This window comes from Acomys russatus, chromosome 7 (genome assembly GCF_903995435.1).
Source record: "Acomys russatus chromosome 7, mAcoRus1.1, whole genome shotgun sequence".
In the NCBI taxonomy this organism is placed as follows: Eukaryota; Metazoa; Chordata; class Mammalia; order Rodentia; family Muridae; genus Acomys; species Acomys russatus.
In genome coordinates, this window is record NC_067143.1 from 56,663,146 (window position 1) to 56,689,972 (window position 26,827).

The 26,827-nt window shown below is 49.9% G+C and overlaps 1 protein-coding gene across 6 annotated transcripts; it reads right to left on the reverse strand.

Annotated features, from left to right (window-relative positions):
• Nucleotides 1–4,777: 4,777 nt before the first annotated feature.
• Trim3 (tripartite motif containing 3) lies at nucleotides 4,778–26,827 on the reverse strand. 6 transcript variants are annotated; one of them, XM_051149140.1, is made up of 12 exons: nucleotides 26,706–26,827; nucleotides 19,016–19,181; nucleotides 13,019–13,250; nucleotides 12,686–12,855; nucleotides 12,293–12,473; nucleotides 11,316–12,048; nucleotides 11,015–11,118; nucleotides 7,393–7,560; nucleotides 7,038–7,206; nucleotides 6,746–6,816; nucleotides 5,489–5,629; nucleotides 4,778–5,370 (listed from the first exon to the last, which is right to left on the reverse strand). In XM_051149140.1, exons 2-12 carry the CDS (start codon nucleotides 19,144–19,146, stop codon nucleotides 5,218–5,220), a joined length of 2,253 nt encoding a protein of 750 aa, XP_051005097.1. In that variant the 5' UTR covers nucleotides 19,147–19,181; nucleotides 26,706–26,827; the 3' UTR covers nucleotides 4,778–5,217. The 6 variants fall into 6 exon arrangements, with proteins under 6 accessions (XP_051005097.1, XP_051005098.1, XP_051005099.1 ...); XM_051149141.1 differs by having other exon boundaries at nucleotides 26,732–26,821; XM_051149142.1 differs by lacking the exon at nucleotides 26,706–26,827 and having other exon boundaries at nucleotides 12,686–12,837.

Below are 26,827 nucleotides of genomic sequence, written 5' to 3' on the forward strand. Positions count from 1 at the left end.
GGTTTGTTCCAGATTTAGTCTGTAGTCCAGACTTACCACAAAGTCAGAGATCCACCTGCCTCTGCCTCCTGAGTGCTGGGATAAAAGGCATACGCCACCACCACCTAGCAGCTCACATGCTTACAACCATAGATCCCTCAAAAACCTCGGTATCCATCAGCATGGAAAAGCTACATAAACTTTTGGTAATGCATATTTTTTTTAAAACTCTATATGCACCTTTGACAAAAAAGCTAAACAAATAGCTGTGCATGGTGGTAGATGCCTTTAATTCTAGAGAAATAACCGATCAGGGTGGCACATGCCCTTAATTCTAGCACTCAAGAGGCATTATCAGGAAGATGTTTGTGAGTTTGAGGGCAGCCTGGCCTATATAGGGAGTCATGGTGCACGGCTACAGTTTAATAACGGCTGGATTTTGGCAACTAGATCTCAAAGTCCCTGGCAATCAGTTCTCAAGAGGCAGTAATGAAGGAGCTTCAGAACCCACCAGTCACCATAGGATCTAACTGTGCAGAGAACTTTTTTTTTCCTTCACTACTGGAGAATCGAATATGGAATCTGACACTAGGCAAGCATTCTACCACTGAGCTATATAACCCCAGCTCTGGGATAAGAGTTTTTGTTGATGTTGTTTTGAGACAGGGTTTGTCTGTGTAGCCTTGGCTGTCCTGGACCAGGCTGGCCTTGAACTCACAGAGCTCCACTTGCCTGTGCCTCCCTGAGTGCAGGGATTGCAGGCATGGATCACTGAGCTTGGCTCCAGGATAAAAGGGTTTTATCTGTTTTTGTTTTTTTACCACCACTGTATCTTCAGCACATGGAACAATGCCTAAAATACTGTATTACATAAATATTAAATCCTGTGAGTTTTTCTTTCTAATTATACATGAAATCTGTATATCCCTGGCTCTTTAATAGTGCAAGCACCATGTTTTCTCATCTGCCCACTGAGATAGCTTCCCTGCTTCTCTGTTCCTCTGAAATCAAACAATCTGCCCCTCTTCATCAGTTCTCATTTCCACGGTGACCTCCAAAAGGATACCTAAGGTTAACTCTTCTTGCTTAAAAGACTTACATATTCAAGCTTTGTCATACCCCAACCCCTTCTGCGGGGCAGGCTGGCCTGGAACTTGCTGTGTGGGCTAGACTCTTGAACTCATAGAGATCCGAGTGCCTCTGCCTCCCAAGTGCAAGGATTAAAAGTGTGTGCCACCATGCCTGTTTTCTCATTCTTACAATACCTTCCTTAAAAACAAGGATCCAACTGAGGGAATCTTTTTCTTGTACAGCATACTTCACCCATCAGCATTTGTTTGTTTTAAGACAGGATCTGGCCAGGCAGTGTTGGTGCACGCCTTTAGTCCAGCACTTGGTAGGCAGAGGCAGAGGATCTCTATGAGTTCTAGGTCAGCCTGGTCTACAGAGCAAGTTCTAGGACAGGCAGGACTACACAAAGAAACCCTGTCTCAAAAAACAAAACAAACAAAAAAGACAGGGTCTGGCTGTATGGCCCAGTACACATGGTGTATAGTCAACTGGCCTCAGGTAAAGCAATCTGCCCACCTCACCCTCCCACAAGCTGAGAACTCAGGCTCGTAAAGATAAGACCATACATTGTCTGTTTTTGTCTTTTGGGGACAGAGTCTATGTCCTGGAACTCCCTATGTAGACCAGCCTGGCCTGGAACTCACAAAGTGTTTTCCTGCCTCTTGCCTCCTGAATGTTGAAATTAAAAATATGCCCCACTATGCCCAGCTATCTCCAGTTGTTCTGGTTTGTATTTTTTTAAGGTGCGAATATAGTATTAAAAATACATGTCAGCAAAATGTTTATGTAACTATTCTGTGCTGATGGACACCTAAGTTTCTCTAGAATCTGTTTTCTACTAAAAAGCTGTGCTAAACATTTGGTGAACACACTCTTTTTGTATTTGTCCAATTTTTTCCCCAGACTGGAAGGCAACAGATAATTTTAAAGTACGCAGTCTTTACCAGAAGCAGTTTGGAGATGTTAACAGTTTTCTTTCCCACTTATATTCTTCGCCCACATCCCTCTCCAGCCACCAGCTCATGAGCCGCCTCACCCACCCCTGTTGCTCAAGATCTCCCGTGGTTTGCTGTTAGGCTTGGACCTAGATTTTGCCGTAACTGGTCATCCAGTTCAACTCTCAGATCTTCAAATTGACTCCTGTCCTCTCTCCAACAACCTCCTTTCCCATCACCATCCCATCTCCAACCACCAAACCCATCAAGGCCTCCTCTCTCAGGAAGTGTCTGCTTTCTTTACTCAACAGTGCCTAATCCTTTATCCATTCGGTGCTTCTTCAGCAGTTTACCCTATTTAACACTATTTCTGTCCTCGTACTTTATTTATCCCCTCACACTTGAACTCAAGTTGTCATTACACATTTAGTTCTTTGTCACAACATATCTCTTTTCCCACTAAACTGTAACCTCCATGTGGACAAGACCATTTCTTGTTTTCCTAGGGCCCACGGATCTTTCTGACCAATTGTTCCGAGTAGTAAGTGTCCAGTAAACCTCCAATAGATGACTCTGCGGGTCACACATGGCCGTAGTGCAGTGATTCTCAACGTGTGGATCACAACCCCTTTGGGGGCTGCATATCAGATATGTATATGACAGTAGAAAAATTACAGTTATGAAGTAGCAACAAAATCATTTTAGGTTGGGGGGGGGGGATCACCACAAACGAGGGTCGCAGTGTTAGGATGGTTGAGAATCACTGTCCTGGACTATCATTGAACAAGTAGGACTTGGGCTCATGCAGGACCATAAAATAACTTTGTGACAGGCTGCCTGTCCTGATGAAGGGTTTGTAGTGATGTCCCATGCATGTGAAGATCATTTGAGTGACACCAACTGAACCATGACATGACCTCCATAGTCAGGTAACCATTTATACCTACCGAGCCTCAGATCAGAACTAGATAGGAAATATCCAGGGTGTTGGGTCTCGGAGGAACTAAGTGGCTTCGCTTTGAGACGTCTCTTGCATGGCTTAGGAAGCCTGCTTAATCTAGAAGCCAGCTCTAGAGCCCTGCTCTCTGGCTGGCAGAGGAATGATTTAGGACTTCCCATGCAAGGGAGGTCACCCTTATTGTCACTTTACTTCCCTCTTTTGCTTTTTAGGCATTCCAAACGAGATTAAGAATAGGAAATTGGAGCTTCCACTCTGCACCACAGCTGGTGCTTCCCTCAGAATGGAGGGAAGGAATAGATTCTGCTACTGAGTACACTGGTTCTTTTGGTCGATGCATGGAGGATGGAGGCAGCGCTGCTCATAATCAGAGCCAGATGTGTAGGCCTGGAGAGAACACTGCCCTACAGCTCTAGCAAATGTGGCCCTCCACCTGCCTACCGGTTCTCAATGGTGATGGGGAGGACCAGAGAGGCAAGTATAACCAAGGAACACACCCTTGACTTCTGCAAAGACTTCGTGATGTTTGTGGCGTCTCCTATCCAAGGCCAAGGAATTATGCTGTATTAGATAATTCTCTCTCACATAACCTGTCATGACCAACTTTTCAAGATGCACTACTCCTCAAATCTTGTGTACCTTCTCTGCCAATCATCATGCTAGGTGCAAGGAACACCGGGTGAAAAAGACCTGTTAGGAGAAAGATGGCGGAAGATCCAACTCTGCTCTTTGGCCAGCAATGTGACCTATTTCTCGGAGCTTCAGTCTCCAGTGGAGAAGAGAGAAATTGTAGTTCCTACCTCCCAGACCACTGAATACTGTTTTGTCTGTGGGATTAGCAGTCCTATCCTGAGAGACTAGAGGTCTGGAACGCAATGTGAAACCTCCATCCCACTGTGGGGGAAAGGGCAGCAACCTTGGAACACAGCAGTGGGAAGGGCTAGGGGTCCAGAGCTTTGGGAACAGCCTCTACCAGTGACCATGGAGTCTCTACTTGGCCAAGCCTCAGGGAATGCTTCCAAGGCTAGCCCTGTTGTCTTTGCAGCTGTGGCCTTTCCTGTTCTGTAGCCCCAGGGGAGTGGCTGTCTTTATCTACAGAGGATGAAGTGATACAGGGCCGAGGAATGAGGAATTGGCAAGTGGTTTAGGCTCCCGGAGATTACCTCTTTTGTTCTCCTTACCTGAAATGTCAAAACAAACTGAGAACTGGACTAAGTAGATTATAAAAGAGAACATGAAAGTGGATGGAGGGCATGCTGACAGGCCTCAGGGAGAGTAGGAGGGAGACGTGACCAAGGTACACTGTGTACATGTGAGAGACTTTCAGAGAATAGTAAACATAGTCTCTAGAGGCTGGAGAGAAGGCTTAGCAGTTAAGAGCCTTCTTTGTTCTTGCAGAGGATGTGGGTTCGGTTCCCAGCACCTACATGACGCCTAACAACCGTCTCTAACTCCACATCCAGGGGACCTAACACTCTTCTGGCCTCCACAGGCACTGCAAGCATGCAGCACCCAGACAGACATGCAAACACAACGCCCATATTAACACAACTAAAATAAATATTTAAAATGAAACAAAAATTAAAAAATATTTTTACAAGTTTTTCACCACTTGCTGTCAAGACTGTGTCCTTGGCTGTCTTCCTGACCACTTTTTTTTGTTTGTTTGTTTTTTCAAGACAGGGTTTCTCTGTGTAGCCTTAGCTGTCCTGGACTCGATTTGTAGACCAGGCTGGCCTTGAACTCACAGCGATCCACCTGCCTCTGCCTCCCGAGTGCTGGGATTAAAGACGTCTGTCTACAGTAGATGCCACCACTTCAACCCTTTAGAGACCAGCCCCACAGAAACCTGGCAGAAACACCTTGGCGAACACATTTATTTAATATGGGGTGGGGTATTGCTGTCTCTGTCAGTGTGTATGGGGTGGTAGGGAGACAACCAGAGGGACTTCTGTTCTGAAGTAAGAGGCTGTTCTGGCCCCAGGCTGGGGGTCAGAGAGCAGACTGAGGGTGTAAGGGGGGTTGTGTAAAGGGGTTAGGGCGAAGCTCTGCACACATCCTTGGGACCAGTCCAGGCCCACCCAATCACCAAAGCAAGAACCGAATAAATAAAGTGCAACCGTGGGGTTGGGGAGGAAAGGAAGGGCACTGGGCACACCCACGCCCACAGCCCACATTCAGTGCTGCCGGGTCTGGCCCACCTCTTAGCCAGACCCTCTTGTCCAATCACCCCTATGTCCGTCCCTCCATGAGCCAAGCAGGGCCCTTGTGCAGCTACTGGAGGTAGCGATAGGCCTTAAAGCAGTGGTTGCCAGCATCAGCCACTACCACGTGGCCATCCGAGGTCAACGCCAAGCCCTGTGGGCCATACAGCGGCTCTGCAGATGTGTTGATATAGGACAGGAAGGAGCCAGAGCTGTCGAATACCTGGGGAAGAAGTAGAGAGTGGAAGCAGAAGTGAAGTCAGGCAGAGAAGAGGCTGCTTGACGAGGGACAGAAGCAACGAGGAAGCCTCACTCTCAAGTCATCCCTGGGCCTCACTCACCTGGATGCGGCTGTTGCCCCAGTCGGCCACAATGATGTTCCCATTGGAATCCACAGCTACTCCCGTAGGGGCATTGAACTGTCCATTGCCCTCGCCGTGTGAGCCGAATTTGAAGAGGAACTCTCCGTCGGCACTGTACACCTGGCGGGGGAAGGGGCTAGGGACTGGGGACCTGTCCTCAGGCAGAGGGCAGGCCTTGGAGGGTAGGGGGAAGCTCCGGGGAGAATTCCCATATCTGCAGCTTGGCTCAGGAGCTCTTTCCAGGGATCACACACAGCATCCCACTTCCCATCAGACACTGCAGCTGATGCTTCCCCGGGAGAGTGCTACTTCCCGTCCCTCTATTTCAGTACTGCTACCGCCCCGCTGGCACGCATCATTCTCCATTCCATCCTCTCAGCTTGACAGCAAGCAAAGGAGCACATCCCTGACTCTGGCTCAAGTCTGTCTTTCAATATGTATCCAGCTAAACCTGTCTCAAGGCCCAGCTCTCATCCGTCTCACCTAGATCACTGCCTCTAGCACTGCCCTAAGTCGGAGTGCCCTTCCTAAGATGCCCAGGGGTTCATCACACCTTTGCCTGCAATTCCTCAAGCACTCCCCATAGTTCTTTGAGAGCCAGTTCCTTCATAGGGCACACAGGTCTCAACCTCACCTTGCACCAGCATACCTAGTCTGAACTACTCATGGCTTCCAGAGCACCACAAATGATGGCCACTTCCACTTAGGTATTTATGTATACATGCACATGTGTGTGCGTGCACGTATGTATGTGTGCACATGTGTGTGCGCACGAGTGTGTGTGCGCACGCACATGTGGTGTGCGCGCATGCCTCCACCTCCAGGTGCTGGGATTACTAGTGTGTATCACCACATCTGACCTGTTCTGTATCCTTCTCAAAGCTCCTCTTCCTTCTTATCTGTTGGTTAATCCTACTGGTGCTTCATGTCTGCCCTATATATATATATCAAAGGCTTCTGCTCATCCCACCCACAGGTCCCTGTACCTATCCCAGCATCCTTCACTTCAGATCGTAATGCTTGGTTGTCTTCTCCTCCCTAACAGACTTTAGCCAAGAAGACAAGGAGTATGTTTGTGTGGCTTAGATGGACTCCTCCGCTTCTAGCACAGTGCCTGGGACAAAGCAGCCTTGACATAAATGTTTATTGGTTCAGTGAAGGCCTTCAAAAGAGGGCTTGGGAGAAGGAGGGAAGGGTCACTGGGACAGTGACCATGCAGGAAGGGAGGACACTGACCTTTACTGAGTGGTTATGGAAATCCGTTACTACAATCTCATTCTTGTTGCTCACAGCCACAAAGTGGGGACCTGAAAATAGAAAGTTGGTCTTGAGGCGTTCAGTCAGGAGAGGAGTAGGATCTCTGGGCAGGGTGAGACACCCTGTCTCTGGGAGGCTGGAACTACATATTAGGAAAGGGGGCTTGGGAGCCAAGATACAGAGGGCTCTTGACAGCTGGAGGACCCGGGGAGCAGTCCATGGAATGAGAGCATCACAGTATGTATGGTTCTTGGGGTCGGTTCTCTCGTACCTGCAAAGTGGCGGTCAGTGGCCCCACGGCCTCCAAAACGCCCAACCAGCTTGCCATTGGGCTGGAAGGTGAAGACACAGCAAGATTTGTTGTCCACAACAATGATATGTCCATTCCGGTCCACAGCGACTCCCTTGGGTCCCATGAGGCGGCCAGCTCCAATCTTGGTCTGTAGGAAGGACATAACATAAAGAACTTTATCCTGACTATCATAGTAGGGAGTAATGTTCTGGCCTGGTCTCTAAGTAGAATCGTGAGCTGGTGATAGACCACTTCAGGCCCTGACCTAGGAGCATAGTCAGCTGGCTGAGCAGGTCACCAGAGGTTTAGAGTTGAACAAAGGCAGGCTTCTCACCTTGAACTTGCCCTCAGGAGAGAAGATGCTGACCCAACGGTTGTCATAGTCTGCCACAATAATGTCTCCATTGGTGTCCACTGCCACACCCGTGGGACGCTGTAGTTGCCCAGGTGAGCGTCCACGGACCCCAAATCGGAACTTGAATTGGCCCTCATTGGAGAAAACCTGGAGTAGAGGAGCAAGGGAGGGAGCAGGGAGGTGGGGGGAGACACTGTGGGTAAGAGGAACGGGAGCCGGGTCCTAGCAAGATCCTATTTAGCCAGTCACTCAACAACTACTTGCTGACAGTGCCAGGGGTACAGAGGAGTCACATGAGAGCTCCCTTAGCGGACATCCAGTACAGGTGTAAAGGGGGTATGAAAACACAAAAGGGACCAAGGGTATGGTGGGAAAAGACACCAAGAAAAGGAGATAAGTGAGCTAACAGCCAATGACAATATCAGTCGGTGAACCAGCCAGAACAAAGAAAGGTAGCGAGTCCGGCTAGCATGAGCCCTGTCTGTGGACCTCACCAGTGTGGCTGGTCAACAGGAGTTGCATTTTACCCTGGCTATAACGAGGAGCCACCAAACATTTACGGCCAGAGAAGCGGCAAGATCAGATCTGCTTTTGCAGAACTATTCTAACAGGAAGGAGACAGAGCTGGAAGCTACCCACCAGTTAGAAATGGTAGAAGGAATCAGATGAGAAATAATGACGGTCTGAACCAAGGAAACAATTTAGAGCAAAGTAGATGGACTTGAGAGAAATACAGGAGACAGACACCAAAACGCCACAGCCTTCTGGAAAGGCATAGGTAAGAAGAAGAAAGGCCACAAAACTGTTCCATTCAGGTCACAGGCTGACAAGGCAACCTCTCCTCAGGACAGAATGAAAAAGAATTTTTAAGGTTTTTATTTTATGTGTATGGGTGTTTTGCCTGAATTCATCTCTGTAGACCACCAGTGCAGATGGCCATAGATGCCAGAAGAGGGCACTAGATCCTCTGAAATTGGAGTAACAGAAAATTGTGAGCTGCCATGTGGATGCTGGGAATGGGAACCCTTGTCTTTTGGAAGAGCAGCCGGTGCCAAGCCAACTCTCCAGACCCCTAGAATGAACCTTTCACTCTCCCCTTCGCCTGCTCCTCCACTTTCGCCTCCCAAGATGCTAAGACCTCTTCATCACAAAGCGTCTCTTTTAATCTTCTTTTCCTCTTAAACTACACCTTCTGACTTAACAGCTCCATTACTCACTGAGTAATTCTCGTACATTCCATTTTGTTACAACCTCTAGGGACGCGGGATGGATCAGAGCCAAGAAGCTACCACAGAGCACTCACGTTTCTGAGCCTTGGGCTTGATGTTCAGCTCAGCCCTGCTCTCTCCTTCGTGGGCTGGGCCACCCAGGGATGGGTCTCCCAGCTCTGTCCTACCACAGCACATAACTTCTCCTGACACGGACCTTGAAGTAAGTCCTCACCTGGTCCACCAGCATGGCGCATGGGTTCCGCACTAGTCCTAGGCAGTCAGAATTGTCAGTAGGAGAAAGGAAGTGCCATAGGATGAGGAGTGGGAGTGAGGGGAACTCCCAGTTTGACCCCTACATCTCTCTCCTATACCATGGCAACATCACCTAGATCGCTGACTTCTAGGATCTCAATGAGAAATGACAACAACAAAAAGACAAAACAGCATCAGACAAAAAATAACAACGCAACCCAGGGAAAGTGTGAAGGCTCCACAGCAAAGAGCCGAGGAACGACATCACGGACGTAAGAATGTGAAGGCAAAGAGGATGTTCCCAGAAAGAGCTGACGGAAGTTTTGGACTAAAGACAATGACACAAGGCCAAATATTTATATCGTTCATTCGAAAGCACAAGGCATTTTCTTGTGGTTGTGTGTGTGCTCCATCAGCAGGGTTCCAGCCTGCATGAGAGGACAAGCTCAAAAGGACCCCTGACCTCCTGAGCAAAGCAGGGGAGTCGTCACATCCTGTCGATGTGAGATCAGCCCACGTCAGTACCGAGGTGTCCAGAGCAAGAGAGACAAACGCATTCAGCTTTGGAATCCAAGAACAGCTTCCGGCAGCTACGCCATCAGGGCGGGTGGGTTTGGGACTAGAGAGAAGGACGGTTACAGAAGAACAGGCGTCTGAAAGAGAGGACTACGCCGGGCATCTCTCACAACCCCTTGCCAGATGGGTCAAGTAGCACCAGCCTTTCTGTGGGTGTGGTAAGTGCCCAAGAGTGTGAGCAACAGGACAGGTGCCTCTGAATCTCAACCTTTGTGTTAGCAAGCACTTCCAGCCTAAAGGGAAGGACGGAGAGGGAGGCGGAGGGTGGCCCTGACTAGAATACCTCCTTTATCACCTAGGCTGGTCCTGAACCCTTTCCTGGGTGTCCCTGCTCCTCTACCCTAAGAAAAACAGTAAGGCCACAATCTGGCTGCAATAGTTTCTGCTAGGTGGAGTGGGGTCAGGGAGTTGCTGAGAGCAACAAAAAAGGCAGAACTGGATTCCTGACAAGGCTACTCAGGCAGAGTCAAGAGATTTAAAGGTACAGCTGTTTTAAAGTAAGGATCTTCAGGTTAAGACTTGGCTGCCCAGTAATACGTTTCACAGTAGATACTCTCACAGGGTGAAAATCGAAATCCCATAGAGTCATCCCAAAACTATTTATAATCTGACCTCAGCCACCCCAAGTTCCTAACAGCAAGCTTCTTGTAGGCAGGACGGGCAGCGCACTACCCCCTCCAGGCTTTCCCATCTCCCTGCCTTTGTTTCCAGCCTACCTGGACAATGATATTTTTAACAACGGCTAGGTGTTAGGTGTAGTACATTACATCATTTAATACTCCCAACAACCTTGGGAACTGTTTTCCTAATTTTACACATGAGTTAACTACAGTGCCAAAGAGGTCACATGACTTGCTAGTACAGGGAGAGCCAGGATTCAAACTGAGGTGTCTGGTTTCAGAGCCTAGGCACTCAATCTCTGCGTTTTCTACCTCATCCACACCCACTGTGCCGTATCAGTGCTTTTGGCAAGCCTTGCAGAGAAGGGAAGCCCAGTTTCCTGGGTAGAGCAAGGAGCTCACAGTACATCAGAGACCATGAACACTGAATATGACTGATGCCTGAGTCAGCCATGTGAGATACAAGGAAAAGAAAGACGGGTGCAGACCCACTTGAAGTTGCTCGCTGCCCTCTGACTGATGAAAGGCACTCCTCCCTTTTAACTCCCTAGCCAACCAGACGGCTGCATTCCCCAGGCAGATAACACGTCCTTTGGAGCCAGGTTGGTATGCTGGAAATAGCGGGGAAGGGCAGATCTGCAACCTGAACACTAAGATAAGGTAGACCAGCCAGCAGAAGGCTCCAGAAGAGACAGGAAGAAGGGAGAAGATCTAGGAGCTCACACGGCCTTCTAGAAGGATAAAGTAACATGCACAAGAGGCCTGGCTCTGACTGAAGGTCCAGGGCACTATTTTGGCCTGGGTGGGCAAGAAGCGTTTCGACTCACTGCTCTTTAAAGATGGTACTTACTAACTGTGGGTTTCATCTTCCAGGTGACCTGGAAGGCTGTAGAGTGTGAGTCCTTTCTGGTAGTATTGAGGGAGCCAGCTAAAGAGGCTTACCTGAATACATTGATTGTTGCTGTCTGCTACTACTATGCGGCCACTGCTCGCAGCTGACACACCTTGTAAATTGGTGAATTCACCTTTCTCCCTTCCACGACTACCTGTGGGGAAGCAATGAGAAGGGAAAGATGAATTAACCCTGAGATCAGTCTGAACCTCACGCCCCTCCTCCCTGAGGAGCCTCTCCCCGCTACCCCCCTCCTCCGCCCCAGCCAGCCCCTACCATCTTTCCCTCGGCCCCAACAGCCCCTCAACCTTCATCCAACCCCGCCCTTAACCTTCATTTGGCCCCTCCTACCAACACGAAAGACGAGTTCATCCTCAATTGGGTTGTCCTTCCGTTTGCCACCCGTGCTGTACATGGAGCTGGGCCTACGCACCGCTTTCTGGCGCACGTGACTGCCAGGACCACCGGGAGACTTGACTCGGCGCTTCACATCGTCCGGAGAAGGTGGCAGGTCCCCGGGTCTCAGGGCACGGACACGGAAGGGGCTGCCACGTACCGGCTGTCCATAGAGCAGCACTGAGAGGAGCAGGTCACCTTCTGTGCGTGCGGTGTACACCAGCTCATATGTGCCATTCTTGTGGTCCACCACCGGCACTGCAAGGCGCATGCCATCAGGGCCAGTGATCTCGGCACACAGCTCTGCGCTGCCTGTGCGCACCAGCCGCCCATCTTTGTCTTTGGTGGTGACGGTGAGTGAAGCAGGCTGGCCAACCAGGGCCTGGCGCAGGCCTTCGCCTGTGGCCACTGTCTCATGTGCCGTGGCACTGGTGGTGAGCAGCGCACCCAGATTGAGCACCGATCTCCGCAACCCATCTACTTCAAGGACCAGTTCCAGCTGTGCGTTCTCGTGTGGCCGTTCTGGGAAGGCCTGAGCTGCCAGTGCAGCCAGCCTCTCTCGCATGTGCTTTCTCACTAGCAATACCTCAGGGGCAGAGCCCAGTCTCAGTGCCTGCTCCGCGAAGCTGCAGCTACTGCCAATGTGCTCCTGACCCTGGCGCAGTGTGTCCAGCTGTGTCTGCAACACCTGTTGAAGAAGAAGAGGAGGAGAGGGTGTGCAGACTGGCAAAAAGGAAGCCGCTGTGACTACTGATGAGCTCGTAGTGTCATGGCAAGAAAGAAATACACAGAGATGTATGTGGACAGGGAGGCAGGTGACCACAACATTGACAGACTGTGTCAGGAGGGAAAACAAAGGCTGGAGCGTGGACAATGGAGGCAGTAAGACCGTATCATCAAAGACTAGGGTTGACAGAGGTGACCCGACGCACCTTCTGCTTGGCCCCACAAATGTTCTCCAAGTCGTTGACCAGAGCCTGCTTGCGCTGCTGCAGAGCTTGTTCCAGGTCCTCAAAGGCTGCGCTTATCTGGGCCAGGGCCTCTGCCTTGCGTTCTTGTAGCTGTTGGCTGATGCCCCCAACCAAGGCGATAGCTGCAGACAGCTGTGGCAATCTGAGGAGATGACACATCTCAGACCAGGATTGCTGGAGGATGTCCTCGTCAAATCAGTCCTTCACAAAGAGGACCTCACTACTGCCCTCTGGGAGATCCCCTCCTTGACCTTCTAGATCCTTCTATTTCTGACCTTCCCAGGCCCTTTCCTTCCTCTCCCCAGGGCCCCTGGCCTGGCCCCGAGGAGGCACCAACCCCCTGAAGATGCCTACCGGCCACGCACAGCTTCAAGCTGGCGCTGCAGGGCTGCCTTGTGTTGCTCCACCACGTCCCGCAGCAGCACCGTGCCATGCTCCCGGTGCTCCCCTGCACGGCAATCACCACACATGGCAGTCTCACAGGCCTCACAGTAAAACTCCATCGTCTGGTGGTACAAGGGCTCCTGTGAGGCGACAGCCACACTACACACTTCTTTGTCCCTGCCCCCTCTGGCCCTCCTTCACCCCTGCAGAACAAACACCTCACCCACGGCCACCCTACCCTCAACGCCTCTCCTTCTCCTCCCGCCCCAAGTCCTGGCCTCACTGGGCCTCGCTTGGGCCCACCTTGCCTTCATGGTTGGGGCAGGAGAGAGGGCGGCCAGCCACTGCGCTGAGGGGGTGGGGGTCTTCAGGGTCGTGGGCCCCATCAGGTGCCTGCTGCATGGCCTCCATGAGGCTGCTGATGAAGAAGTTGTTTTGTAGGGCTGAGACACCCTGTTCCGGGAGGATGGATGTCTGCCGGCACACTGGACAGGACAGTGTCAGGCTCTGTTCAGGGATGTAATTCTGGAGGCATCTGGCCAAGGAGAAGGGAGAGTCAAAGGAGGGGAGGCCACAAGCACTCCCTGTAGGTGGCTAGCCTCTTTTACACAGGTGTGCCATTAATATTTCATCTCGAAACTTCTTTGTATGGAGTGCACATACACACAGGCCTCACACACCGGCAGGTGTTAAAAGGTCTCTGAGGACTGAGGAGAAATTCATCCTTGGTCTCTCTAAAAACAGACATGTCTGCATTCCTCTGCTTGAACAAACACAGGCTCACCTTTCACAGGTGTTTACCAAACCTCCTCAAGAAAATATGTCACAAGTCCTCATCTCACTACCCCTGTCCCCTCCAACTCATTAAACCTTTAGCGACTGCTTATTCTTGCCAAATTTGTGCCAAGCTCTGGGGATAAAAAAACAAAACACAGTGCCAGCCTTTAAAATAGTTCTAGTCTTTAGGGGTCAAAAACAAAGACACAGAATTAGAGTCTAAAGATAAAAGACATCAGTCCTGGAGCTAGTGTGCCCCAGTTCAATTTCCAGCAGGGAACTACTTCACTGGGTGACCCCTCACAAGTTACTTTCCTCTTTTGTAAGACGGAGACAGCTCAGAATTCAGTCACGTAGGGGATTGAAATGTAAAAGGCCCGCTATCATGTAAGGTGGGGTAAATGTAATGCCTGGCCCACAAAAGCATGAGGGACACCGAGCAGAGTAGATGCGGCTGTGAGGAAATGCGTGCACGGCCCAGGTCGGTGGAGACGCGCCAGGAGACGCTTCAGAAGTAATGCAAATAAAATCTGTATGGAGAAATAACTGTTGTCAAGCAGAGAGAGGTGGAGGGAGAGAATGAAGGGTACAAAAAGCACTTTGGCATGACAGGGACAGCAAGAAATGACAAGGGAAGCGTTGGAATCTAGCAGTGGATCCCGGCAGCAGCAGGCAGGCACAGGAGGGAGAGTTTGAAGGGGACACAGCAGCAGATAAGGCAGCGGCATCACCATGCGGTTAACATTTACTAGGCACATGTGTGTGGAATGCTACGCTTTGTACATCATATGACAGGGTACGGAAGAGGCAAGTGGCTAGAGTAATCAAGCTGGAGTCTGGATTTCAGTGCAAAGCGAGTGTGTGAACAATCGATGCACACTATTCCAGGCCGGAGGTAAGACAGACCTGGATTGCGGGTTTGGGTGGGAACATATTAAGGGAACATGGCCAGCTGTGGCAGCACACACCTATCATTCCAGCACTCTGGAGACTGAGTAAGGGGACTGCCTCGATTTCAAGGCTAGCCTGGGCTATGCAATGAGGTCCAGTTGGGGATGGTGATGGAAAATTAGATATAGGGAGTAAAAGAAAAAAAAAGGATGGGTGGGTGGGTGGGAGAAGGGAATGCAGACAATGGGTGAGTAGGTATGGAAAATGAGGGAGGCCAGTCTCAACTGGCTCCTGGCCCCCTATCTTAGCGTCTGAGACAATGACAGTGACATAGATCAAAATGAAAAAAACAAAACAAGACAAAAACAAAAAACAAAAAACAAAACACCACAGAGGAACAGCACTGGGGAGAAGAAGGTTAAGAGACGAGGTGGGGGAGGGGCCGCACATCAACATTCTGACAGCCTCAGTAGCTGCGATCCCAAAAGATTATACAGTGGTAAGAGAACTCAGCAAAGATGAACACCGAAGAGCAGAGTGGATGATGGGCGGAGAGGCTGGACGAGTGACAGTGTCCAGGCAGCAACGTGGGTACAGAAGGAGGGAATGACTCACTAGGGTGGGAAGCGTCTGAGGGATGGAAAGGGCCCACTGCATTTGGCAAACGTGAGGAGACATTTTCTCTGTGAAGGTGACAGCAGCGGCAGCAGGCAGCAGCGGTGGGTGAAGAGTCAGGGATACAAGTTGAAGAGTAGAGGGGAGGCTAGGGGGTTGAGTGGGAAGGTCTGGATGGTGCTACAGGGAGTAGTTTTTCTATGCTAATAAGGCCTGCTTTATTTAGTTTTGCAGTCGACCCAATCTACCACTGAGCCACGTCCCCAGCCCACTACAATGGGAATTCTGAGCTTATTTCCAAGCTGAAGTTAGCGGTGGAGAGGGAGCAATGGAAGAGTCTGGGAAACCAGTAAGACAAAGTCTTGTGGGTGCAAAGAGGCTTAGTTGGCCTAACCGGGGAGGATGGACCCCATCCTTTGATGACGGAAGGGACAGGAAGGGTGGCTTCAGAGGAGCACAGAGACAGAGTCAGAATAAGGGTGTCTAACTTGCTTCAGGCCAGATAAACCACAGAGTGAGGGGAGGACTGAGGAAGGATGGTGGCTGGCATTAGTCACCAGAGGGAGGGAGAGGAAGATGACTACCAGAAACAGGCATCAGACTGAAGGCAGCTGTGCTTGGAGATCAGGATGCTATGGAGGAAAGACGCCCATCATGCACCATGCTGTATCCCAGTCTCTTCTCTTGCCCATGCACTTTGTCCTTAATTAAAATGTTACAGACATTATGTGCTGGGCATGATCTTAAGTGCTTTACAAATATTAACTGGTTTCTCTGTGACCTACTTCTCCCTCAAGTCCCTCCCAGTGGAGAGTGGTTTTTGTCTCATGCTCCACATTCCTTAGGGCCAGAAGGTGGGGTTGAGCCCTCCCCGTTCCCGACTGGAACATTCTATGTGTCTGCAGCTCTTCTGAAGCTGCTCTCTTCTGCCTGCGCCACCCCCTCATGCTACTGTCTCCCCTGGCCTCAGAGTTGTTCCTCCGTTTATGAGTGAGACCCTTTTTCGACTCAACTCTTCTTCCCCAACCCCTCACTTCCTGCACCGTTCTCAGGGGCTCTGCCACCTACCAGATGGCCCATCTCTCTCAGGGTTCCTTCATCCTTACTTCCTCACCATCGAAGGGCTTTCCTTCACTTCACCTCATCCATCCACTCCAATTCTCCCACTTCCACCCACATCTCCTCAACTGTCACTCCTGTCTGAAAACCTGTCCCAAACTGTCCCTTACGGCTCTCCCAGTATTCTAGCTTCATCCTACAATGCACCTTGTAACTGATGGATAATTCCTTCCTAATGTGTCAGTTATCCCTGGGTTGTCATAATTTCTAATTGGTCTTATTTCTTCTCTTGCTCTTTTAAAATTCACTCTCCATACTACTAGTGAGCTTTTGAAAAACACCCAATTAAGCCAGACATGACATCACTCACATGTCATCACAGCCCTTGGGAAGCTGAGGCAAGAGGGTCACCTGTACAATGTCAGCCTGGGCTACACAGCGATTCTTAGATTCCACCTCCTCATAGCTCCTGTGTCACTCACCAGCACACACTGGCTTTTTTTTTTTTTTTTTTTTTTTTTTTTTACTGTTTGCTTCTTTTTATTATACTTATTTTGTTTCTGGTTTTGTTTGTGTTGATTTTTTTTTTTTTTCTTCCTTTCAGAGTCTCACTCCATAGCCCCTCTGGCCTCCAAACAGACGGGAATTAAAGGTGTATTCCACCACACCCAGATCTGTTTACTTCTTAAGGCACTGATTTGTCTGCTGCCAGCACACTTCTCTTCTCTCAAACCCCTCAGCTATTTCTATGTTGTGTAGCCTTGGCTATATTCCTTTGTCACGGAATGACTCAAATTCCTTTTCCTTTCCTCTAAACTGGGAACACTATATCTTCTGGAGCTGGGAAGATGCCTCAGCCACTAAGCACACTTGCTGTGCAAGCACGAAGGCCAGAGTTTGAGTCTCCAACACCAGCACAAAAAGCCAGGCATAGCTACACGTGCCCACAACCCCAGCATTGTAGGGATGGAGACAGCAGGTCCCAGGAGTCTGCTGGCCAGCCAACACAACCAAACAGTGAGCTTCCAGTTCAATGAAAGGCCCTATATCAAGGCAATAACGCAGACAGCAATAAAGGGACACCTGACATCTTCCTCTGGTCTCAACCTGAATGTGTATGAACTCACATACCCAAAAAATGCACCCACTCATATGCCCCACACAACCAATAGAAAAACTAATAACATATCTTAAGTAAATTAATACACGTGAATCAAGTAGAAAGTCCATAGCAGCCCCTGACCTCTCCCCAAGAACGCTCAGTGATGTAGCCATACAGGAAAGTGACAGTGTTTCTATCACATGGGCTTAGCAAAGGACAAAGGTGTGAGGAAATGGGCCAGGGATAGGTAGATGATCAGCTGTTGGGCCACGGATAAATAGAAAAGAAAGGGAAGCCAGGGTAGAGGGTAGAGGTAACACACAGGAGGAAAAGAGGCAGGGAGGAGGCTAGGCGTTCGATGAGTCACGGGGGACACAGCAGTAGCAGGGTGCTGGGAGCTAGAAAAGGAAGGGCTAGAGTTTATGATCACGGAAGTATTTACTTTCCAGGTGAAAGCTAACAAAACTGAAACGGCAGTTGGGAGAGTCAGACAAAGTAGAAGATGTCCACAATCAAAGTTAAGGAGTAAGAATTAAACGGGTTGAGGTCCACACGCTGATGGAAGACTTTGGATGGGCAGGAAGGCTGAGGCCTTTGCCCGCTGAAAAACAGGAAGAAGAGAGTAAAGCTGGGATCGCAAAGAGCAGGGCTGTCAGAGAAGCAGGATCAGATCTGGAGGAAGCAGGAGACAGATGGAATGTTGGGAGAGTCTCTGGTGAGAAGACCTGGGCACTAGGACGTCTAAAACACAGCCATGAGGTACGAGGCCAGGGAGAAAGTGCTGCCAAAGTACAATGTGACTGTGCAGCAAGCCATGCAAGGCTTTGGGTGGTTCCTAGGTAAGACGAGTTTCCTCATGGGCCTATAGAGCTCACCTCCTGATCCAGCTTAATCCCAGACCACTTCTAATCATACAGGCTTCTCACAGGCCTCACCCCCACTCTCCCATCCAGCACATTCCCCAGGCCACATGGCCTTGCTAAGTTTTCCATTCTGCCTAGCCTGCTCTTAACCTTGACCTAATTCCTGTTCATCCCTGGGATGCATAGGATTCTCCAAACTGTAACAGATCCCTAAGCTCACACAGCTGAGCACTGCACCTGCAGGACTTACGGTGAGCATAATTTAATTCACGGGTTGACAATCCAGCTCCATGGATATTTGATTGTTGCCTCCCTCGCTTTACTACAAACCCTTTAACCATAAAGGCCGAGTCTGTAGGGCTGGGTACAGTGGCACACACCTTTGATTCCTGCACTTGGGGAGGCAGAGGCAGGCAGATCTCTGTGAGTTCAAGGCCAGCCTGCTCTGCATAGTGAATTCCTGGCTAGCCAGGGCTATGCAGCAAAACCTTGTCTCAATAAATAAAATAAAATCCTGTTGCTGTTGTTGTTGTTTTTTCTCCTCAGTGCATAATCAGTGACTTGGACATGGTGTGACACACAGTAGTTACTCAGTAAAGAAATATTAACAGAGTGAAGGCACGATGGATAAGCTACATGCTGGGAAGGATGCCTTTCACTCAGTGCCTTAGAACAAGCAGGGAAGAACAAACCTAACCTGGACTACGCATCCTTCCATCAGTCACAAACTATACTGGTTACAGTGCTGCTTGGGAGTCTCAGCACTGTCTGATTTCTCCTCTGGCTGCCTTGTGACCTGGGAAGGAGCTCACAGACCCAGTATTCATAGGCCTTGGTTCTCTCAGAGTACTGCAATCAAATCCTCAGCTCCTGCAAGACGGATCCATCCGTCCCTTCCTCCCGTACGCGTACATTCCCCTTATTTATAACACGCATTTCTTTTCAAGGGGCAGCGGTGGCAGGGTCCTTGTCCCTCTCTGGTAGGCCTCTCACCTTTCACAGAAGGTATGTAGACAAGGCAGAACTTTGGGGCACCGGTACCGATCCAGGCAGATACTGCATACCAGAAACTGCTTGTCCATCGGCTGCACCTCCGGGCCAGGACTGTCCTCCCTTTTTGCCATGGTGACCACAGATGGTTCCTGCCACTCACACCAGCCTGTATACAGAGAAACAGTCAGCAGCAGGGAAGCCAGCACCCGCTCTCCCCACCCGACCTCCTGCAGAGAAATGTGCCCCTTTCTTCCCTGCCAGCGACGGGACAAGGTGGCAGTTGGAAGAATCAGGGTGAAGTGCGTGGGCTGAGTGATTCCTGAGCATGGCACTACTGCAGGGCACGGATCTGAGGTTGCGCTGCATTTTATAGCGCCTCTTTTGCTGACCCTGGACCATTCTTATCTCCTCAGTTTCCACTTCGTAATAATGCAAATACCGTTCAAATATCTGTTAAGAGCCTGAGAGGGTACGTGGCAAGAGCACGGCATGGGAACAACTTTTCCACTGATGCCCCCCACCCGTACTCTGCTCATCACTTCCATCCAGCCCCCAAGAGTCCCCACAACGTGACCCACCACTCAGCACAAATGCCTGGGGGTACACTCTTTGCCACACTGGTCAGTACTAAGGTTAAGGATGACTCCCAAACACCCCAAGCTGTGGCTCCCATCCCAGGTCACCCTGAGTTCTCTACTGGAAAGCAGTAACCAGTGTCCCACTCTCCACAGCCTGTAACTGCCCTCACCCCTTCTAGCCAGAGCGAGTCCTCTGAAACCAGATTTGACCCTACCATTACTCAGGGTTAGGGTTCTTAAATTCCTTCAATGGTTCTCCACTGTCCAGAGAATAAAGTCTTTGAGCTGGTCCGAAAGGCTTCGTAATACCTTGTCCATACCTCTGCCCTCACAGTCTATGACCTGTCATAATGGTTTCAACTCCTACAAAACTCCATGTTCTCTCTGTTTCTGTAGTTACACATTCTGTTCCCCTCTGCCTGAAATCTTCTCATTCCCTTGCCTAGCTTTCAAGTAAATGTCACTTCCTTTAGGAAAGCCCTCTGGGACACCACCAAGTCGGGGTTAAGTGCTATCCCTGGCCTCAACACCCTGCATTTCCGTCATCTTGCCCTACACTACACTTTTCTTGCTTCTCTGCTCCCTTCATACGCAGTGCTCTTGAGAGCTGGCATAATGTTTTACTTCCCAGTTCCTAGGACTTAGGAAAGAGCACATCATAAAGCATGACCTATCTTTATTGAACTGGATAATTAATTCAAAATATTTATTTACTAAGTGCCTACTGTACACAGACACTAGAAATGTCTGAGCAAAGGTGGGGAGGTGATAAGATAGTTTAAAAGTATTGTGAGTTGCTGAGTGTGGTGGCACTCATCTTTAACCTCAGCACTTGGGAGGCAGAGGCAGGTAGTTATCTGTGAGTTTAAGGCCATAGTGAGTTCCAGGACAGTCAGAGCTACGCAGAGAGACCATGTCTCAAAAACAAACAACAAGAAGCATCACACATAATACATAATTGCCCATAGGTGGCAAGGAGTACTGGGAAGAAAAATGATGTAAAGAGAAATTAAATTCTTCACCGAGTGATCAGAAAGGGCTCTGCAAGCAGAGAATGTCAGTAGGGGCACTGGTAGAAATGATGGGGAGCCTGGGGAGGGACCTGAATCAAAGGTACATGAACATTCCTGGGGGGAGGCTCATACTTAAATGGGCCATGTGCTTAAAACAGAAGTGAATGCCAGCATGGGTTGAGGGAGGGAAACCGAGACGAGATTATGAAGGACTTGTAGGAATGTTAATATTACTTTATCCTAAGGCAAAGGGAATGGGCAGTTTACAAATAAATGAAAACAAACAAACCTATTTTTTTTTTCCTGCTATAATGACAATTACGAGGCATAGGATCCAAACGGAGTGAGGGAGACCAGTCAGGAAGCTACCCCAATTCTTCAAGTAACAGTGTTACAGAAGTAAAGGCAGAAGCGTAGACTATTGTGAGATATGTGAGTGAGGTTGACTCAGAAGGACATGTCATGGCCTGGATGTCAGAGGAAAAAAGGGATATTGGTAACAACTCCCTGGTTTCTTAACTGAGCAAACAGAAGGCCATGAATAGACAGAAAAGGCTACGGAGAGGCTGTCTGGGGGCTTGCTGTTCCAGGCACAGTAAGCTGGAACTACGTACGTGATGTCCAGGTAAAGCTGTCAAGTTAGAAACAGAATACAGGCGCTCAAGAGAGAAGTCTGGGCTTATTATTGATCTGGAGTCCCTGGCCTATTAATGGCCCTTAAAGCAACACAAATGGATGAGAGAGTACCTCGGGACAGAAAGTGGAGAGTGACAGGGTGTAGTGAAGTAGGTTAAAGACTGGAAGTGTTCACTAGGTTTGGCGGTGGTGGAGTAGTTAGGGTGGAAGCCAGGCCAGACTGATGACGAAGCCGACTCAGACAATCCATGATGGAAATTTACCCATTAAGAGGCTGAAAATCAGGCAGTGACTAGGACCAGATCACCACTGCTGTGCCCAGCTAGATGCACCATGGGCTTCTTAAAAGACAATGAGTGAATGAATGAATGAATGAATGACAGCCCAGAGGCCTCTTACATTTGGGGAGGGATGGGAGGAGGGCTAATGTGCATTTGTCCTGTGTGTATGTTCTAGTAGGTGTGGGAAGGAAAGGAGGGATTTGCTTGAGAAAATTCTCTCCTGATAATGGGGAATGTCGTTTTGGGGGACTTAATACCAGACCATCATAAGAGGGAGGGAGGGCAGCTGCAGGGCTGGCAGGGCTGGCAGGGCTGGAGGCAAAGTGAAGCTTCAGTCTGTGGATGGGAAGGCTGGGAGGTAGAGTACTAGTGGCCTGCTGAGCCTGGCTAGGGCAGCTGGTGGACTTAGGCTCCACCTCTCTCTAAACCCAGGGGATCTCCCAGCCTGTCACACAGAGGAAGGAATTGGGCTAAGTCCAAGGACCAACAGCTCCTCCCTCCCTTCCCCTTCCTGCTTCAGCTTCCCACCCAGATTCGCAGGGCACCACACATCTGCTGTGGCCATACCCCAGCCTGAACCTAGGATCTGCTACATGGATCCCCCAGGCTCCTCGCACTCCTGGGTCATCTCTCTGTTCTCCACACAGGCCTCCAACAGGCCAGGGCTCAGGTGGGCTGTGTATCATAGCAGACAATTGGCAGATCGTGGACAGAGAGCTAGGCTGCCACCTCCTTCCTTGGGTGTATTTTGTTCCTTTTCCCACCCACCTCTTCTATGGTTTGGTTCTAAAGGCACTTTATTCCTCATTCAGCATTCACTGGACATCTCTGCTGGGATACAAAGACCAGTGGACACAGCTGAGCTTTCACGGGTTCCACAATCAAATAAGCATTTCAGCAAGGCAATGCGGTAACGAACATAAGGAACCACAGATTGCTCTAGCAGTACACAAATAGTCCCTAACTTGGACCTGGGGCAGGGACAGGCCCAGAGGAATTGAGGGTGGATAAATTACAGAGCACATGGTGCCTTCTGCCTCCGGAAGCTGCCGTCGCCCACTGTGGCAGGAGAGGGCTAACAAAGGAGATGCAGAGATAAGCAGGGGCTACACCACACAACACTTTGTTGCCCTTATTAAGGACTATTAGACTTTACTCCCTTCCCTGCTAAGGGATTAAGGTTTTATCCAAAGTGCAAAGGAAAAGTTTGGTGGTGGTTGGAGGGGGTGAGTTAAACCCAGAATGACAAAAGCAGGATTTTGATTGCTGTGTGGAAAATACAGAGGTCAAGAGTAGAAGCTCAAGAGACGGGTCTGAGTAGAGTAGTTGCTAGGGTGAGACTGAAATAGTTTTCATAGGGAAAAACCAACAGAACCTGGAAACTGGTTGGTTTTATATGAAGAGACTGTGTAGAAGAAGGGATTAGAAATTGTTACTAGTTTTCTAGTTTTGGAACTAGGTTAGCTGGGCACAGTGGCATAGGCCTGTAATCCCAGCACTCTGGGAGTCAGAAGCAAGCAGATCTTTGTGAGTTTGAGGCCAGCCTGGTCTAGTGAGACAGCCATGGCTACACAAAGGAAACCCTATCTTGAAAAAGAAAAAAAGAAAAGAAACTACAAGAGTTTGGGTGATAGGGTGATAAGTCCAGTGTTTAACCCAACGACTCTAAGGTGTCTATGGGACATCATTCAAGTGGAACAGACCAGCTGTTGGTTGGCAAGGCAACCTGAAGTGTAGGAAAGAGAAGACATGGATGCAGAGGTCTTTGGTGTGTAGGGAAATTCCTGAAGCCATAACACAGAGAATGACACCAGGGCAGAGGGAGAAAAGACAGCCTGCAGCTTAGCCCCAGGTGAAGGCTCAGGATGTAGGAAAGGCTGCAGCGAAGAGTTTACCAGAGACAGGAATAGCAGGGAGGAAGCAACCCTCTGTGGGCCAAGGAAAAAGAGAGCATCAAGGCTCTCATCCTCACTGTGAAAGGGAAGAGAGTCCATAATTTAAAGCCCCCAAAGAAGCTGCTCTAGCCTCAAGAATTGGACTTCCTGGCAGCGGAGAAGTCAGAGGCAGAGAGGTAAGTTGATCTTGAACAAACGAAGACAGCTAGTGCTGAGTGACTGAGATCCTCGACGGGGGGTGTGGGGGGGTGTGGGGGGGTGTATGTCTCAAAGCTTTTCAGTTTTTCCAGAATCTCAATCAGCAATCGACTTCTTCCCCCGTGATGTTTTCCTCCGATCACACAAGATTCCCAGTGTGCAGGGTTTACACAGCTGTGATGTGGAGGTGAACACAGGCATTGTCGAGGTGTGTATGGATGCAGGGAGTCAGCTAGGCTCACTTGTTTAAATGCTTTCACTCCTACTCACTAGCCTCCAGGTATGTTTGATCCCTTGAGGCTCAGAATAGGACAAATGTCTGTAGGTTGTAGCCTTTGGGCTTTCTCCCAAAGAAAAGAAAGAACAACGAATGAGGGAAAGCCCTCAGACCTGAGCAACCCTTCTCTTTCCAGGGAAAGTGATGAGATTCACATTACGAATCCCCCTCACTAATGGCTGACAGAGCAGGTACCTGGACCATTCCATCAAATGTCCCTGGACACAATCTTCATCGAGGAAGGGATACAAAGCTGGATCAGGTGGCTCCCGACTGTTCACCTGTTAGAGACTGACGTGTACATACATGATGACAGTGTGATAAGAACCGTGAGACTGAGGTTTGAAAATGCTAGAGCAGGAGGCACCTAACTTGGTGGAGGATGAAAACGGCTTCCAGAGGAAGGAATGCCTGAGCTGGATCTTGAGGGACAAACGTTGAGTTCAATAGGTGCCTTGGGAAAAATAAGTTCAAGAACAGAAATAGGAAACATTTACAATCGGACTCTTAGTATAAGAGAAAGACTCAAAAGGGCTGCACCTGAACTTCATGGTTTTATGACCCACTGACCTAAGTACCCCACTCACCGCACTGGCTGGCCCCACTGCCCGTTCTTAAACGTTTAGTTCGTGGGGTTTTGCTTCAGGGTCTCTTGTCTGTTTACATCCTCTGTCTGGGTCACCTCACTATTTCTCCCGGCCCTGGTTCTCAGGCAGTTCTAATGACCCCCAAAACCTTATGCTGAGAGACTCTCTAGACTCCGAGACCTGTGTATCTAACTGCATGTCTGGGCATCTCTGCCTGGGTGGTGAACAGAACAGTCCCAAACTGAGTTCATCTCCTCCTGACTCCGTCTTCCTGTCGTGCGGTCTCCTCTTCACAAAAGGCACCTTGTCAGTCAGAACACCAGTAATCTCCACTCTCACTTTCCTCTCACCTCCACACACAAGGTTTGATGCATCTTACCTGCTCCTTGAGCACAGACTGCTCAAGTTAACAAAGTCAAGAGATGTGTCCATTATGGCTGGGTTCCCCAGGACCCTACACTTGTGCATACATTCACACACAGAATAACAATAATAAAGAAAAAGAGGCTATTACTTTGAAGAGGAGCATGGGAGGGGTTAGTGGAAGGGTAACTGGGAGGGGCTGGAGGGAGGAAAGGAAGGGAGCAAAGTGATGCAATTCTATTCTAATTTACAATGTATTTTTTAAAGCCATGAAATTTAGGATCTTGTCCCATCACTAATTCCACTACTCAAGATAAACGAAGCAACTTTTTGCCCCATACCCATATTTGTAAAATGGGAGGGAACAGAGTTTTCTTGCTCTCAAAATTCCAGAGGCCCCGTTTCAAATTAAAAGCTCCTGCTGTCTGCAACATGCCCATGATTAAATCCCATCTCAAGCTCTCTCGATGATTTGACTGCTAATTTCCATCCCAAGGCTAAGCATGTTAGAGGGTGCTCACAGGCTGCCCCTCCTCTTGCTTTCCAAAATAAATGTTTTCTGAGTTTCTGTCACCAGTGACATTCACTCCTAGCATCTCCTCTATAGCAATCATGTGTTTTCTGCACACAGGCGATCCTATCCCAGCTATGGTCCTTTTTTCTCAAGTTCTATTAGCAGAAATGCAGTCCCCTAAGTAGCTGAGTTGGTGACTACCAAATAGAAAGCACTCAATGGATGCTGGTGATGGGAGAGTTGTGTTTAAACTCCCCAGGCCCCTCTCAGCAAAGGGAAGCAAAATCAAAAGCAATAACAAGAAAAAGGAACAAAAACTTCCAAGGAGAGGCCTCTATTTAACACAAGGTAGCTTTCCCATTTAAGATAGTAAACGCTCCATCACTGGAGACATCCAAGCCAAGAGAGGCAGGGCACCTGTCAGGCCTGCAGCTCTTGCTCCCACTCTGCAGCAAAGCAGAGCCCGGCTTAGGAGGTAGGCACCGACGGTGCTGCACAGCTTGGCTGGAGACCCGTAAAGATAACCACTGCACCCACCCTGGAATCTCAGATCTATCTTCCCTCTGGGGTAAGTCCTGATTTTTGCGGTCCACACTGGACTCCCACACCAGGAACATGCATAGGGCCTGCTTTTTAGTCAGACTGACCTCCCTGGGGTGCAGCCTGCCCTTCCAACCTGCAACCATCTGTCCCTGCAGATTTGCGGCCCAGGTTCCGAGAGCAAGTCCAGGAGGAAAGAGGTGGGAACCAGGGAGGGGCCAGGGGGCCTCCAGGCGGGGCCTAGACTGAGGGAGAACTAGAGGGGTCCTTTCCTACAAGAAACAGCCTCTGCAGGAAGCTTCCCATCCAGCAAGCAGCGCCCGCAGCGGAGGACGGATGTCCTCCATCCTGGCTGGTGGGCTTCTTGGTGCCCAAGGAAGAACGAAAAGGAAGTAGGGATGGAAGCGCCTGCACCGGGGAGAAAGGAACCCTTCGGACAAGCGGAGCCACAAAATTCCAGAGTGTCAATCAGCAACCCCACCCACCCACCCCCCACCACCATCGGCCGCAGCATTAGGCGCCCTCCGCCAACACACACAGGCTCCCAAAACCCGCGCTCCTAAAAGGAACCATCACCCATCCACCCGCGCCTCCCCCCACCGCACCGCCCGCAAACATGGACCTCACGTGAGCAGCCACAGCCCAAAGAATCCCCCCGCTGCTCTCACAGACACGGACACGCCTCACGTGGACTGAGACAGGAACAGCTTTTGAAAAGCATCTGCGCCCCCACCCACAGACGCTCGGACCGACACACTGCCGCTAGCACTGGGACCCGCACCCCGACACATAGGGGTACCAAACGCACCCTTGGGGCCCGCGCGGCGCACTCACGGCGTGGGAGCAGGATGGGAGGGCAAGGCCCGGACTGCAGCCACTTGGAGCGGCCCGCGGCGCTGCCCCTGCTGCCAGCGCCCGTCCGTCCTGCCC

Bases quoted from the DNA above. Each gene is read 5' to 3' on its own strand.
- Trim3 (XM_051149140.1), bottom strand. From the start codon at position 19,146: ATGGCAAAAAGGGAGGACAGTCCTGGCCCGGAGGTGCAGCCGATGGAC. The intron at 12,049-12,292 runs GTGCGTCGGGTC...CTTCTTCAACAG, and splicing joins TTTGTGGGGCCAAGCAGAAG to GTGTTGCAGACACAGCTGGA. The intron at 7,561-11,014 runs GTAAGCCTCTTT...CCTCTACTCCAG, and splicing joins GCAACAATCAATGTATTCAG to GTTTTCTCCAATGAGGGCCA.